Source organism: Chelonia mydas, chromosome 5 (assembly GCF_015237465.2).
Source record: "Chelonia mydas isolate rCheMyd1 chromosome 5, rCheMyd1.pri.v2, whole genome shotgun sequence".
Classification (NCBI taxonomy): Eukaryota; Metazoa; Chordata; order Testudines; family Cheloniidae; genus Chelonia; species Chelonia mydas.
The window spans coordinates 41,040,166-41,057,232 of NC_051245.2; the positions used below are offsets into that span (position 1 = coordinate 41,040,166).

Here is a 17,067-nt window from a genome sequence, read left to right on the forward strand (position 1 = left end):
TTTTCCCCATGGCCTTGTGTTGGTTGATAATTTCATACTTACCCGAAGTGGCCGGTTCCTATATCCAAGTTATTTTCAGGAGTAAATAAAGAAAAGTCCTTCTCTCTGGCTTTTCACATTTTCCACCAGGGTTATCGCACAGCAATCTTGCCTAGTTTGAAATGTTTATTTTAGACTTTCCAATATTATCGTTTTTCTTTAGTATAGGTAAATGGAGAGAGGTGGTTTTTTTTTTTTTAAATATATGGGATGGATCATGACTAGATTACTAAATTAAGAGAGCAAGTGGTAGTGGCCAAGCTAAACTTACTCTTTCAGAGCTGTTATAATCAATATATGCTTGATTGATAGCTTCCTCCTAAAATAGCTAAGTTGCCATGTATGCATGAACAACACAGCCTACCTTCACTCTGCAAGTTGTACTCCTGGGGGGAATTCTGCACCAAAAAATTAAGAATTCTGTGCACAATATTTTAAAAATCTGCAAAATTCTGCATATTTTATTTGTCAAAATAATGCAATATAATCACTCTGGTTTCAATTATTTCGGTAATTTATTTAAACTACAATACAATGGATGGAGAATGGGAGTAGGGAGCATTAGAGGAACTCCTCAAACCCCCTTGCCTAATAGTAATGTAGGTAGGTTTGACCCTTTATTTTTAGTTATTAGTTAACAAATATATTCTCCCCCAGGAATAATGTTGGTTAAAAAGTCAGTAAATGTTTACCCCAGGGCCAAGCCTTTCAAACATGACTAGTGATTCTGAGTAACTCCAATTTTGGATATCCAAATTGACAACTCAAAGGGGTCATTTATACAGGGGACACAATATTTTATAAAATAAGGTCCTCTTTAAGGCAGGTCAACTTGGGCACCTAAAATCACATAAGAACAGCCATACTGGGTCAGACTAATGGCCCATCTAGCCCAGTATCCTATCTTCCAACAGTAGCCAATGCCAGGTGCTTCTGAGGGAATGATCAGAACAGGTAATCATCAGATGATCCATCCCCTGTCACCCATTCCCAGTTTCTGGTAAACAGAGGCTAGGTACACCATCCCTGCTCATCCTGGCTCATAGCCATTGATGGACCGATCCTGCATGAATTTACATAGTTCTTTTTTGAAACCTGTTAGTTTTGGCCTTCACAAGATCCTCTGGCAGAGTTCACAGGTTGACTGTGCATTGTGTGGAAAAAATACTTTTTGTTTTAAACCTGCTGCCTATTAATTTCATTTGATGACCTGTAGCTCTTATATTATGAGTAAATAATGCTTCCTTATTTACTCTCTCCATACAAATTATGATTTTATAGACCTCTATCATATTGCCCCTTAGTCGTCTCTTTTCCAAGCTGAAAAGTCCCTGTCTTATTAATCTCTCCTCATATCACAAGGCCTGTTGACAAATCTTGACCCAGAAGGAGCGATGTGACTTTGTTTGCAGAGCGAGGGGCCAAAACATACCTAAACTTCACAAAAATTAATCGTTTTTAATCACTGGAAAACCATGAGAATTTCATCTTGTTACAAGATAATCAGCTAGACTAATACTGGGACTGTGCTTCCATCTTAGCCTCGCTGTAATTATGTTCTCTAAATAAATTACAGAGAGCAAGTCTGGGCCTTCAATTCACTCATCTTTCCCCCTCCCCCAATAAATAACCAACATGCATCTACCAGTTGAGCAAAAGCTAAAGAATAGCAGCTACAGCAATAATCTTATGTTCCTTCTAAATTTCAGCTAGTTAATAGAGGGCAACATGCCCTCATGTAATCCACAGAGTTCATTAGAGTAATAAGAGAAACCAAAACTACTACCCCCTCCAGCCCCCCCAAAAATAGAACCTAAGTACCTTCAAATTGATCTGACACACATTTAAGGAGATGTAACCATATGGTAACGTAATTTGAGGTAGGAGATACAGAAGTGATGGGGCTTGTCTACACAGCGAATTACTGTATGGCAAACCACGGTGTGACTCTGCATTCCAGGACTTTCAGTGCACTAGAGCAGTGTCCACAGGGCAAGTCACAATGCAGTAAGTGGAGGTGTTATAGATTCACATGCCTGACTTGCCACATAGACAAGCCCTTAGACAAGTCAAATTGTGAAAGTGTGGTAACAATTACGGAGTGCTCTCCAACTGTGACAAGTTTTCTTAAGTTGCAGCCACTATTCTTCTTTGCCTTCAGCAGGAATGTGCAATTATCAGGCCAAAATCATAGGAGAGTTGAAACAGTTTTATAAGAGGAGCTAGCTGAACTCTTGACAATGGAGAGGCTACCCTCTCCCTTGATGAAAAGCCCAAAATTGCATTTCAGCAAAAGAAAATGCTTAAGTTTGGTGCTGTGTGCTGAAGTACAGCTTTAGTTGTATTTTTCAAGAGGGACATCAAATAGATGAAAAAAAAACATTTCCACACAAGCCTGCTTTTTTGAAATTCATATCTTTTAAGACTGTGAATCAAGTAAACTCTTCATTTTGCAAGATTTTTCCCCCTTTCCCCTGCTTACACATGAATTTGCTGCTGCACCAGTAATGACAGAAAACCAAACAAATTTTAAATGCATAATTATTTATTTAGTTCACTGATAAACTGCAGTTGGTCTAAAATGAAAGCATTATTGGTTTAGATCATGGTTTTCCGTATGAATTTTTTTCAAAGTACCCAAGCTCTCTCTTCAACTACTGATTAAAACAAGTCATGACATTGTGAACAATGTAGCCTGCAGAGTGGCAAAATACATTTTAGCATGAATGAAAACTCTTCCTGGACTTAAATGGAAAGAGTAGTTAATGACAGCTACTGTCCATTAGGGAATTTCAGTGTTCTATTTTTATTAAGCTATAAAGTCCCATCTGTTCATATGCAAAATATAATAGACAGTTGTAAGTTTTATATTGTGACAAGTGTGGCATGTTCCTGCATTAGGTAATGCCATCAAAACTCTAAAAAGAAGCATTCTTGTTACAGATGCTGGAATAAGACTCACATTCTTAACAGTGTGGTATGTAAAATGGAAGTTACAACTTCTAATAAGCATGGTTCCAAGAGTATGGTTCATAGCATTAGTGATAACTACTCCAGAGCAGTTTGACAGGGCTGGCTCTACCAGAACACAGACAGCTGCAGAATACTCAGTAGCTACATGTACATATAACTACAAGCAGAAAGAGTGGCTGTTTTGAGCCCTGACAGCCAACCTTTGTTTATATCATTGTTATACAGAAGAGTATAGTTTAGGATTATTATACTTAACCATCATTAAAGACACTCAGCTACACAAGACTTTTTAGTAGGAGAGGGTAAGAGAAAAATAAAATATTAAATGAAGATTGTCAGAAGACAAGGGTAAATATACTGGGGCACATCCTTAGCTTCTGTAAAGCCCCACTGTTACTTTTTGTTTTTTGTTTCCTTTATTAAATTTAGTGCAAAAAAACCTGGAATTGACACTGGTGTTGCTAAAAAGCTGGAATGGTGAAATATAGTGGAAAATACACTGTGTAAATGGTCTGTTTAACAAGTGCATTATGGAAAAAATCTGCCAAATTATTTTTGCATATGTAGATTCCTAATGAACTATTGTTTGGGGCTTAATCAGTTTTCAGTGTTTTTATAAAAAGCAATAATTTTTTTAATTAAAAATAATCTGCCTAAAGGCAGATATTAGTTACCTGAACTACAACTGAAAAAAAGCTAAAGTACCTACATAAGTCAGTTCCTCCCAAGGCAGACACATAGCCAGTGTAAGCACTTCTTTTCATGTGGTCAGCCAATAAAACAGAGTAGCACTGATTCAATTTAGAGCTTAGGGATGTTTGCCTAATGTCTCCAATGCACCCCCAAAGTACATTAATGAGCATGTAGTGCAATTATAAATAGCATTTTTTAGAAAAAATAAAGCTAATATTCTAATGCCATGTAGGAGTTATTTAATGAATAAAATATAAAGTGTCTTATGCAATGAATATTAGTCTGCTTTTCTTGTCGGTGTTTGTTTTTAAGACAACTTTTCTCCTCATCTCACCATGGACACAGCTACAAATTTCCCCCCTGTGCAATATATACAGCCTGACAAAATTGGGAATTTTTACCCTCCCATCACCAAACTCAGAAAGGAGCTCCTGCCTTAGTTTCAAATTCTGCTCTCGCTTACATTCCATGCAATGTCTTCTCACGAGCACTTAACAAAGACACTACTTCCCCTGTCAGCACAGGCACTCCACCTTCCTGAGAAGAGGTAGCTATGTTGATCTAGTGCTGTCTACCCCAGGGGTTAGGTGGGTATAACTGCATTGCTCAGGCGTGTGGATTTTCCACACCCCTAAGTGACGTAGTTATATTGACAAAATTTAGTAGTATAGACAAGTGTTTCTCAACCTCTTTGATACCAGGGACCGGCTTGCTGCCTTCCCAAACTTTGGCAGGGAGATCTCAGGGACTGGCGCGGGTTCATGGACCAGTCGTTGAGAAACACTGGAATAGACCAAGCCTAAGTGTATCCAGCAGCAGTAGATAGCATGAATAGCAAACTGAAGAGAAACAGGTTACAAAAATATTTAAAAAGAAAAAATACAGAAAAGCAAGGGGGTCTGAAAGTGTCCGGTTAGGAGGGCTGGGAAGAGTAACAGACTGAAAGAACTATTTCATGGCCTGTACACCATTAATCACTTATTTAAAATATACAAGTTATGATATAATTAAACTTCAAAAATCCTTAACTGTGTTTTTTCCCTAAGCCAGTGATTTACCACACTATGGTACATACTGATTTATTTGTTCTAATTACCTAAGTTTTCAGTGCTAATGACTTGTGCAGGTGTGTGACCGGTTTAACTAATCACAGTTAAGGATTTTTAAACTTAGGTTGTATACTGTATACACACAAGAATGAAGCACAACTTTCCATGCCAATGCTATTAGTGCCATAATGGAGACCTCCAGGGCTACTAAGATGATTTGGGGACATATATAGCAGTAGAAATTCCTCTTTCCTTCTCCCTTGGCCTGGTCTCTTCCTCTGATTTCTGCACATCTTCCTCCTAGCTCAGTTTTATCATCCTCTCTGTACGCGCAACTCTTAATCACCCCTAGTCTCTACCACTCACCTTCTTCCCACCAGGTAAAGTTGAAATGCATATGATGCTGATAGCAAAAGCCTCTCAACAAACACTAGGGACACTCAGTGCTACGCAGCCACAGGACTGACTCTCTGGCACATGTTTTAAATCCACATTGCACTCCATCACCCACATAGGCTCATCACAAAGAGCAAAGTGCTGGTCAGATCTATTGTTTCATAGCAGATCTGGTAAGAAGCAGAGCCATGCAAACCTTCACTACTGAACAACAGGCCTTTTACAATGTAATTTTTAAAACTAAATTTCTATGCAGGCATACCACCACCACCCATTAAAGCATTAGACTCACTTCCCCCCTCAGAAGCCCTGTAGATCACTCCAATTCACAGCCTTGGTGCATAGCAAGTAGCCTCTCTTTAAAAGAGATAGCGTTCATTAATTTGAAAAGCCTAAAGATGATAATTTTTATATATGGGAAGTTTAATAAGTCAATGTATTTAATATATACTAATTTATAAAGGATTCACTATATATACACACACGATATGTTCAAACTTGTGTGCAACAGATCTGTTTAACAGATTTATTCTTGTTTAACGAACAGACACAAAGGATTTTCTGTCTCATGTCCAAGCAGAATAGTTACAATGATGCATTTGCTACTAGCTATTATATGCGCTTTGGGATTATATACCATTCACATTTCTAGTTCTACAACCACATGCCTCCTTTAAATCAGGAATGCTCTTCGGTGCTGCCACTGAAAGATCTGCTCCGGACATGATTTCTCAGTTGTTCTATGAGCTCTGGATTCTGCTGCTGTATCTGTTGTGCAAACTGTTGTCCCCTGTGTTGAACAGTTTTTGTAAATCAACAAGTGAAAAATAACTGGCATGCAGCACTGATAAGAAAACAGGAAGTTTTATGATAGCTGAAGCTATGTTATGTAAATGAAGGCAAAAGCAAGCATGACTGGGATATGTATTAAAATGATAATCATGGTGTTATAGCTTTTACTACAGTATTTGAATTCTGTTCTGATGACAGATTGACATGTGTCCATGTTGATTCTTTAGACCCATCAGCTGCCTTTGATGAGAACTATTGTTCACTCACCTGCAGACACTAACATTAGTAAACAAAGCTGCTCTTGAGTGACTCTGCTCCCTTCCTTCTAAGAGATGCCAGCAGGCAATTTGGGTCAATTGTTCTTCTAGCCGAAAGATAATTTGATGCGGGGTTTCAGAGATGTATTCTGATACCCATTTTGTGCATGTGTAGATGAGGCCATTGGGAGAACATGAGGTTACATGGGCTCCATTATGCTGATAACACTCAGCTCTACAAGTGGACTTCACTTCACCCAAAGAGTCTCCGATCTGCATTTATGTGGTGACTAGCCAGGATTGTGGCTTGTATTGAGCTAACTGGCTGACATTAACCTCCAATTAGACAGCTGAAATACTTGATCACTAGGAAAAACAACTGGAAGAAGTCTCTTACTCCAGGAATAAGCTCTTGAGAGAATTTTGTCCAGGTTGCAGTAGCTACCAATACTGCTTTAATTTGATGTGCACTGGGCAGGAAGGCTGCCATTTTGGGGATGGGGAGGGAATGGGTCCTTGCCAGAGTGATCCACACTTTTGTTCCCAATAATGTGAACTATTAAAATGGACTCTGTGGGGCTACACCTAAAGACTATTTGGAAATGTCTGCAAGTGTACAATCCAACTGTATGCTTGACATACAAGTACATTACATGTGTGCTGTGTTGTGCACCGGCTTCCATTTAGTTTGTGTCTTATCAAACTAACTGGTTTGGGTCCTGGCTACTGTAGAAACCACCTCCCTCCTCATGTGATATTGCAACCAAGTTGCTTGAAGTAGCAGCCCCTCCCAGTTTGAATGGGAGGAAGCTGCAGGATATTTTCAGCCTTGCATCCTCCTTGCAGCCCTAGGTCTGACAGAGACTGAGTTTGCTGAATTTCAGATCACTCCACAAGACCTATTTATTCTCACAGCCTTTCCTCAAGTGGGTAGGCTGAATATGGCTTGAGGGAACAGGACTTTAGCTGCAGGGAACTGAGAAGTTTTTGGAGGATGCTGGTCCAATGCAATTTGAAAGAAAAATGTACAAGCACCTAAAAATTTAAACAGGCAGTTTTAATGACCCGAGTCTAAAAAGCAAATAATGCATGATACCAGAAAGTGAAATTGAGCTGTCAATTTGCTTGTTCAAACTGAATGAATGAAGTGTGCAAAGTAAATAAACATAAAATAGTGAAGAGTGAGATGTAAAGTTTAATCATCTAGGATTATCAGGAATACAAAGGCTAAAAATCAGCTTGACACTGTCTCTTTTAAACAGCAGCTGAGTGCTGCTTCTACAAATGTTAGGTAGTTAAAATAATATGTAAATCTTCACAACACTTACGCATGTATGAGGCTTGACAGATCACTTAGGCCACCAACACCTGCAGCAGGGCCGCCAATCGCATTGGACATCATCCCCGACATTCTAGAACAGTTAGCACAGCATTGGTATTGTGGTGTTATCTTAAGTCAGTGCCTCTCAAACTTTTTTTTACTGGTGACCCCTTTCACAAAGCAAGCCTCTGAGTGCAACCCCCCTTATAAATTAAGAACACTTTTTTAATATATTTAACACCATTATAAATGCTGGAGGCAAAGTGGAGTTTGGGGTGGAGGTTGACAGCTTGCGATCCCCCATGTAATAACCTCGTGACTCCCTGAGGGGTCCCAACCCCCAGTTTGAGAACCCCTGTCTTAAGTGACAAACTGCAGTTCTTTGCTGGGTTACTAGGAAGAGTACTGGATAGATTCATAGATATTAAGGTCAGAAGGGACTATTATGATCATCTAGTCTGACCTCTTGCACAGTGCAGGCCACAGAATCTCACCCACCCACTCCTGCGATAAACCTCTCACCTATGAGCTACTGAAGTCCTCAAATCATGGTTTAAAGACTTCAAAGTGCAGAGAATCCTCCAGCAAGTGACCCGTGCCCCATGCTACAGAGGAAGGCGAAAAACTCCCAGGGCCCCTTCCAATCTGCCCTGGAGGAAAATTCCTTCCCGACCCCAAATATGGCGATCAGCTGAACCTTGAGCATATGGGCAAGATTCACCAGCCAGATATGCAGGAAAGAATTCTCTGTAGTAACTCAGATCCCACCCCATCTAACATCCCATCACAGGCCAGTGGGCCTATTTACCATGAATATTTAAAGATCAATTAATTGCCAAAATCATGTTATCTAGTTACTAGTAATTAAGTGAGCTGTAGGGGAAACTAAACTGTGGTAGATCCAGTTACAAAGAGTACAGCTGTAAAGTCAATAATAGGAAGAACACAATACAAATTTTAGTAATCCATTGCCATTTGCTTTTGTTTTGTTAACCCACTCAGACACCACTGGCATCTCTTTTCACTGATATTCCATATTAATACTTACAGTTGTTGAACTTGAGGATTCTGCATTAAACTTGCTGCCTAGAATAAGTAAGATGTATTGCAAGTCATAATGCAGTCATTTATTTAGTTATCATTGTGGTACTCATGAGAAGCACAATATATATCCTTGTATTACAATACACAAACGAAGTTAATGACTCGAGACATATGATCCTCAGCAAAATGACTCATTACAGCAATGTATTTCAAGGACATGAAGATAATATAATTCATTATACTCTACACCATGAATATCAGTTACAATATACTATTACTGTTCAGGGTAATCAACCATGAAAAAGAGGAAGTCCTTGTATCTCTAGAGCTACCCGAACCCAATGCCCTGGGTTAAAATGTTTAGCCGTTAAAATGTGTCAGATATTTGGGCAATCATCTTAATGGTTTAAAAAAAGAGCTTTGAATTATATATTGCTTAATATTAAGCTTCCATCACTCCCAACTGGAGTCTTATCTAATGTTTTCCTCTAGATAATGATATATGCAAGGATAACAAATTAAAAGCTTTCTAAGTGATAAAGCCTACCCTCAGGAATCTGAGAAGGCTCATGGATTCTAGGCTGTGAGAAGGGAACAGTTAGTCTTGGGGCCACTGGGGATGGTTGTTATTATATTGGGTAAAAATATCTAAGCAGTCGCAGGGGTAGTCTTCTGTGTATGGAATTGTTTAAATGTTTGTATTGTATTTCTGTAGAAGTTCCCAAAGCAACTGAAATCTGAAATAAATACATAAAAAGACCCAATAAGCACATTTCTGTATATAAAATGTTCAGCACATTCACTTACTCATTGATCTTATCTATTCAACTAAATAAAAATACTTTATCCTTTTCTTCTTAAAACAGGTTTATTAACTAATTTATCCTCACAACACCTCTCCAAGGTAAATTAGTCATATCTTCTCCATTTTACAGTTGGGGAATGACATACAGAAAACCAAATTCATTGCAAATCCTTGATGTCAATGAAGTCTCATTCGCTTATATCAGCAGTGAATTTGGTCCAGGAGATTAAAGGCCTGAAACTTGAGCCACAAGTAACTTGTTCAAGGCTAGACAGTGGTAAAAATCAGAAAGAGAACTCAGGAGTTCTTGGCTCCCAGTTCTGGGTTCAATCTACTTGACTGATTAGGCAACCTCTGGAAACAATACAAAAAATCCATTTCATATAGTTAGCTACAGACTGAAGAGAAGATTTTAAACTCAAAACAGATGGGGATTGTCTGGACAATGCATTTGCCCAATTAAGTTACACATGGAGTTCCTGTGCAGCTTAATAAACTAAGCTGTGTAGAAAATTCACTCTACTCCTTCTTCACAGACCATTTGTACCCTACAAAATTTCAATAGGTAACCAGACCTATTGGCCTCTCTTTTAGGTTAGGAGCTATTACATTCTGTGAGGCTACATACTCCAAATTTTACTGTGTACCTGTTAGCACACAGATGTTAAGTTTGACGTTTTGTGGTCTGCTTTGGACAAGAAAGGTTGCCAGTAATGCTGCGATCCACCAGCTGGAATTCTTTAAGAACTCGGAGGAATACAACAGGATTCTTGCACAACTCAGAGATATATGAAATTTAGTCTCCTGATCTACGCTCCCAAATTAATTCAAATCAGGTTGGATAACAGCACTGTGTGGAGTGAAGGTTTATTGAAGGACCATAAACAAAAGGTAATGAAAAACTACAAAGTACAGAGTTGTGTCAAGATGTCACTTTTCAGTGTTCTGTCTGGTCTGGTGTTCAATGAAAGCACATTAACAGCACATTAATTAAATTACTAATTGATAATATGTTGAGAGGGAGGTGTCTGGAACAAAAGTGAGTATACAGAAAAAATATGAAAGGATCTCGGCTCAGATCCACTTAGGTGCATAAGTCCCAGTTTTAGGCAACACTGCCATTCACAAAACCTCCACTTGGCTGTTGCCTAATGCTACAGGTAGCTACAGTCACTCAGTGCCTAAGTTTCCACTGTGAAAGTTCATGCTAGGCACCTTAGTTTCTATGTTTGGGCATGTGCAGGCCTGTCCCACGCCTAAACCCCAGCAGGATCTACAAACCAGGGGTGTTTGCTCACCGATCTTCCCTGCCGGGCCCAATCTGGTAAGCGTCCTTAAAGTATGCCCACTGGAACAGGCCTCATTCAAAATGGAGGAGGAAGAGGTGGTGCTGCCTTAACCAGTGGGCTATGGGATATTCTGGTGTGGAAATCTTTCAGTCTCTCTTGTTGAAGCTTTCCAACTTTGGATAAATAACTAGAGTCACTGGAGCAGGGGGACTGGCCCCTAGGTCTCCCAAGGTAGGTATCCTTGCCACCAGGCTATAGAGTCATTCTCACACTTTCTCTGCATAGGTGCTGGAACAATTTTTATAATGGGGGTGCTGAAAGCCATTAAACAAAACTGTAAATCCTGTATATGATGGAAACCACTTTAAACCAGTGGTGCTGGCACACCCACAGCACCCCTAGTTCCAGCACCTATGTCTCTCTCTGGCCCTCTGACTATTTATCCAGACTGAGAACAACCCACATCAAAATATCCCATAATCCAGTGGTTAAAGCACTTTCCTGAGAGGTGGTGGACCACTATTCAAATCCTCTCTCCCGATCAGGCAGAAGGAGCAATTTAACCTAGATCTCCAACATCCCCGGTGAGTACTTCAACCACTGGGCTAAAAGTTATAAGTTGGGTACTATGACCATCCCCATTTTATGTGGAAAGAGGCATACACCTAACTCATTCTCACAAGAAATGGCTCAGGAACTGTCAGAGGGTAGCTGGCCCTGAATAGGAGTCAGGAGCTGAGTCTATCTCTGACAAGCTCCACAAGGGGAAATGAGGTAACTCAGGTGAACCTGGGGCTAATTAACTCACTGAGTAATTGGTAGGCAGTTAATTAGGCAGTGAAGCACCATGCATGATGAAAGGAAGCTATTCCCAGTAGACTCTACTAAAGAACAGAGGCTCTTGGGGAGAAAAGTGGAATCAAGAACAAGGAAGCTTCCAATGTGAGAGCCATTAAGGGAGCTCACTAGGAAAGGAAACCAAGTACCTGTAAGAATGCTCCTAGGTGGGAGATGCTCTGAAAGGAAGGAATACCAAGTCTCAGTAGAACCTGGTCCTCATGGAAGGATTTCATCAGGTAGCAAAAGCCCCCGATTAGAAGATTGTATGTTGTTCTGAGAAAGGGTCTCAGATTTGGGGATCTTGACCCAAGAGTAGAGATCCTTCCTCAGGAGATGACAATAGTCCCTGGCTCAAGAAGAGGTTTCTGGGTCAAGAGGCCTCACTGGTAAGGGACATGAACATAAGTGGGGCTGATGGACTAAGATTAATTCAGCCCCCTCCCCCTCCAGCTGCAGACTCTGGAGTGGAGGCCTGCATATCATTCCACCTTTCGGTTATATAAACTACAGCCTTGAAGGGGCACTGTTCAATATACATAAGCTTTGTTGGACTGATTGAGACCCCAATGGGGGAAACTCATACAGGTGTAATTGCACTGCTGCACTAGGCTGCCCAGAAGTGTGACATGATGAGGGCCCCTCCCCGCTGAGATCCCTAAATTGCCTGATTCCAGGAAAGGGGTTCTCTGCTGTTGATTGCAAGGAGGTGCCTAACTTCACTTGCAATCTGGACTTATGCACCTATCTCCATGGGACGGGCTTAGAACATACCCCTCTCATCGGCATCTGTCATTAACTAGCTTAGGTGGCTCTCCACCTAGCTTGCTGACTTTTGTGGGTGGCAGTTTAAGGCAGTCTCTCCCCATTATTTGTATAGGGCTTTATGGATCCCATTATTGTTCACTGATTTTTCTAGGCACCTAAGTGTTAGGGATTGCACTTTGTGGATCTGGGCCCTAATGTTTAGAAGTATGGGTACGAAATAACCAAATGAGATGGGGAAAATGCAAACTGTTGGACAGTACTAATTGGAAACACAGATACTGAAAACAAATAAGGAACCTGAAAAGCACTAATAGAAAGACATTAGAAAATTAGATACAAGTTAGTAATGTGATATGGCAGCAAAATAGAACAAATGTAATTCTGAGCACTGCCCCACCCACACGTACACACAGCTATCATGTAACGAGAAAGGGAGTAACAGTCTCTCACTGTAACTCTCTGCAACTGCATCTGGAATTCTGCATTCAATTTTGGACATGAGTAGAAAAAAAGACAAACTGGACAGTTTTGAGAAAAGCAACAAAAATTATTAATCTGAAGGGAAAGGTTAAAAAAAGTGCTAAATGTGACTGGTATAGCTGAGCAATGCCTAAACCACAAGTATGCAAATGTAAACACCAAGGAGGAATAGGAAAACTTCCTGACAACCAGAGGCAGATTATGGTTTTGTGGGACCCTAGGCGAGAGGACTGGAATTTGCACATTGCAAGGCCTTGGAGACGTCCTTTCCACAGAGATTCACCAGTCTCTAGTTCTACACAAGCAGCTTCTTGCACTCATGCAGTTGTTTCATTACAGCTGACTTGCACTCTGTATTTTCAAACAAATCCAAGAAGCTTCTGGGAACCCAACTCATCTCACTTTATTATTGGTCAAAATGGAGCAACTTTCACCAGGGTATTTTGAAAAACCTCCAGTGTGAAGAGCACTCCCAAGGCAATTAAAGCTCAGTAGTTTAGCCCTCAGAGTATCATGCACTCAGTCATGATTTTCCTTGGGTTGAGGTTGACTCAGAGGGCTTGTCTACATGGGGAAACTGACAGGCAGAACTATAGCTAAGCCTGTGTAACTTCCTGTGTGCGCACTCCATTCTGGAAGAGAAGTGACTTTATTCTGATATAATTGTCTGCTTCTGGTGCATCCCCATACCAGCAAGCCCTAAAATGGCATTAATGGGTGATTGGCTTTGCTTTTTGTTCTTGCAGCTCAGCAGTGAACTAGGCCCAGCAGCTGGCTGTCAGTGCCTGGGTGAATATTAGCATGGAAGGAGAATTTTAGGAACGAGTGAGGATGAGGTTTTTCCTTCGTCTCTCATGAGTGAATAGACTCATGTAGTTTCTCCAAAGTTGCATGGGGAATGCGGAATGTCCTGCAGATTTGGGATTTATCTTTCTGGAATACTCCAATGTTTCATTAATAAATAAATATAATGGAATATAATTTATATAATTGATAATTTGTTTAGCTGCCTAAAGTATTTACTACTGGGTATTAGATACTACTGTATTAGATGATATGGTGAAGGTTCATAAGTAGTGATTAAAAAACAAAAAAAGGAGATTAAAAATCTTTACTACATAAAAATGTACTCTCCCACCAAACCAGCTCTGCCCCCCTCTTTCAGCCCCCGGTGCTCCTGCCGGGGAGCGGGTCCGGAGGCTTGCCCCACTCCGCCCAGCGCTCCTAACAGGAAGCGGGCGCGGGGGCTTGCCCCGGTCCTCAGCAAGAGCGCCGGGCACGGGGGCAGAGCGGGTCAGCATGCCCATCTTTCTGCAGCCCCCCAATTGTCTGGAGCCCCTGGGCATGGGCCTCGTTGACCCAGTGGCTAATTCCCCACTGCTGACGGCAAAATCTGTTCTGCTTTGGAATAGCCTCACCCTGGAAACAGTGAAAACTCCATTGCTTGACACAAGACTGGACAAAGCATTTAAAATGTTATGTAGGGAGCAATCTTGAATGATAGGGTGTGACAATTTGGGGATCTGTCTGTACAATTTATGCGTTTCGGCTGATATAAATGAAGTGTGACTGTTGAAAAACTACTGTATCATGAATGTGTATTCACAATATCCTACCAGCCTGAAAGCTCCCCACATTGGAGACAATGGGAGAATACTTACCTTTTAATTGGTCCATATAGATATGCTAAATGTATTTGCTCAGCAGAGAGATGGACAGGAAGCTAAGGCAGGGGCTAAATTGTCCAAAGGTAAAGGAGGCAAGCTGATTTAGGAAAAGCAGGCTCCATGTTTCAGGAGAAGCCGTGCATGGGAGCAGACGGTATCTGAATAGCCCCCAACCCCAGACCAAAGAACGCTCTGGAGTGATGAGGAAACTGAGGCAGGGAAACACATGTAGGGTTTCTTTTGTATGATCATTATTCTCTTGTGTTTTATATGATTAAATAAAAGAGCAATTGTGTTAGACTCTGGGCAAAGTGTCTGTGTGTTACATGCTTCACATACCTCAGGAAAGAGTTAAATGATAAAAGAGAAGGCACACACCTTGGGGGCAGAATTCTGAAAGAGGATGTGTTTAAGGTTATGTCTACACTACAAAATTAAGCCATCCTAATTTACAAAGGCAAACAGCCTCTGCATTAATTACATTGCTTGTGGGTGTCTACACTTTGCTACTTGTGTCGGCGGTGTGCATCCTCACCAGCAGCTCTTGTACGTATGTATTGTCAGTGTGGGATGGTTCCTGAAAGCCAGTAACAGTCAATGTAAGCAACGCAGTATCGACACTGACACTGCGTCAACCTAACTACATCGACCTTGACTCAACCACTTGCGGAGGTAGAGTCACGTCAGCATAGCCGGGCAGTTACATAGGGGGGCAGTGAAATTTAAGTGTAGACGCTTCCATAGTTAGATTGGTGTAAGCTGCCTTGTGTCGACCTAATTCTAATGTAGACCAGACCTAAGTACAGTGGAGTCTGAAGGGTCAGCAATGAGCATAGGAGCTAGGCAGCTGGATAGCAGGTTCCAGCTCTCAGGAGAAGGTGCTAGACAATAGGGATGTAAAATGTTAACCGGTAAGTATTAATCTTACCGGTTAACCCGCCTTAACTGTTAACCCCCAGGCCAGCCGGCCCCAGCATCCCAGTGCCAGCTGGAGCAGCCTCAGCCGGTTAACCATTTAAACAGTTAACTTTTAAAATGGTATTTACATCCCTACTAGACAGCATGTCAGCACCCTGAGTGTGTACCTAGGGACCCCAAGATCAGGCCAACGCCTGGACTCTGTTCAAGCTCTGAGAGGCTTAAAACACCTGGGGACCCAGAAGCTGGGTCCTTAGTCTAGTGGGCAACTGGCAAGGGGATCTTGACCAGGTCTGTGACATAAGTTGATGGACTAAATGACCTAATAGGTCTCTTTCCATATGTCTATGGTTCTGCAGGGAAAAGATGGCCTGTAAGGATTTGGAGAGGGAGCACTGCAGCACAGAGTTATAAGGAGGCCTAATTAAAATGGACATTGCATAAAGTGAACCCAAAGTACTTTGCTTGACTAGTCCATTTTAGTCAACCTCCACTTTACTATAGTGGTGCCTGTGTTATACTTAACATACAAATGCTGGTAGGCACATACATAAGTATGGAAAGACCAAATATACCAGAGTGCAAACCTTGTATGATTTAAGTGTAGGTTTAGGCACATGTTGAGAATACACACACTCTTTAAACCTACCTTTTGATCAATTTAATACATAAGGTCACTTTATCCCTTAGGGAATTTTTAAACCTGAACGCAGTGGCCAGGTCTTCACCAGGAATAAAGGCAATGGAGTCTCTCAAGGTACATCCACGCTACAATAAAAGACCCATGGCACAGCGGCAGCTGGCCTCGGTCAGCTGACTCAGGCTTATAGGATATAGCAGAGGGCCCAGAGCGATTGGGGGCGGGGGGTATTGAGCCTATGTTCGACACCCACAGCAGGATCCTGGGGCCCCACAGGCTGGAGCCTGCCACCATGCAGCCAAAGCCTTGGGCTGTAGGAGGCGGGGGGGCCAGGGATGATGGGGGGCAGATGGTGAGCCTAAGGCTGGTGTCCTGCACTGTGTGACTAGGGGCCGGGGCTGGAAGCCCCGCGGCCGGGGCCCGAAGCCCTGCAGCCAGAGAAGGTGGTGGGGACCAAGGGTGATGGGGGAAAGTGGGTGGTGAGCCCAGGGCTAAAGCCCCACAGCTGGAGCCTGCCGCCCGCCATCCCAGGGCTGAAGCCAGAAGCCAGAGCCCCACTGTCCCTGGGAAGGTGGGGAAACTCACACCAGCTGCCTGCCCCTCTGCTGATTGTGGCAGCTAGCAGCCCTGGGCAATTCCACAACCTCTCTGGGCAATTTGTTCCAGCACTTAGCCACCCTGACAGGAGGTTTTTCCTAATGTCCAACCTAAATTGCCCTTGCTGAAATTTAAGCCCATTGCTTCTTGTCCTATCCTCAGAGGTTAAAAACAACAATTTTTCTCCCTCCTCCTTGTAACAACTTTTTATGTACTTGAAAACTGTTATGTCCCCCTTCAGTCCTCTCTTCTCCAAACTAAACAAACCCAATTTTTTCAATCTTCCCTCATAGGTCATGTTTTCTAGACCTTTGATCATTTTTGTTGCTCTTCTCTGGACTGTCTCCAATTTGTCCACATCTTTCCTGAAATGTGGCACCCAGAATAGGACACAATACTCCAGTTGAGGCCTAATCACTGCACAATAGAGCAAAAGAATTACTTCTCATGTCTCACTTACAACACTCCTGCTAATACATCCGAGCATGATGTTTGCTTTTGT

At 41.7% G+C, this 17,067-nt stretch overlaps 1 protein-coding gene across 4 annotated transcripts in view; it reads right to left on the reverse strand.

The window, feature by feature from the left end:
• Window positions 1-5,648: 5,648 nt before the first annotated feature.
• Window positions 5,649-17,067, reverse strand: part of SGTB (small glutamine rich tetratricopeptide repeat co-chaperone beta) — a 36,089-nt gene continuing 24,670 nt past the window's right edge. For all 4 annotated transcript variants that reach the window (XM_043546964.1, XM_007058997.4, XM_043546961.1 and 1 more), the window contains 3 exons: window positions 8,569-8,606; window positions 7,528-7,611; window positions 5,649-5,940 (listed from right to left, as the gene is read on the reverse strand). In XM_043546964.1, coding sequence (XP_043402899.1) covers window positions 5,829-5,940; window positions 7,528-7,611; window positions 8,569-8,606 — 234 coding nt within the window. In that variant the 3' untranslated portion in view covers window positions 5,649-5,828. The remainder of the gene's footprint in view (window positions 5,941-7,527; window positions 7,612-8,568; window positions 8,607-17,067) is intronic.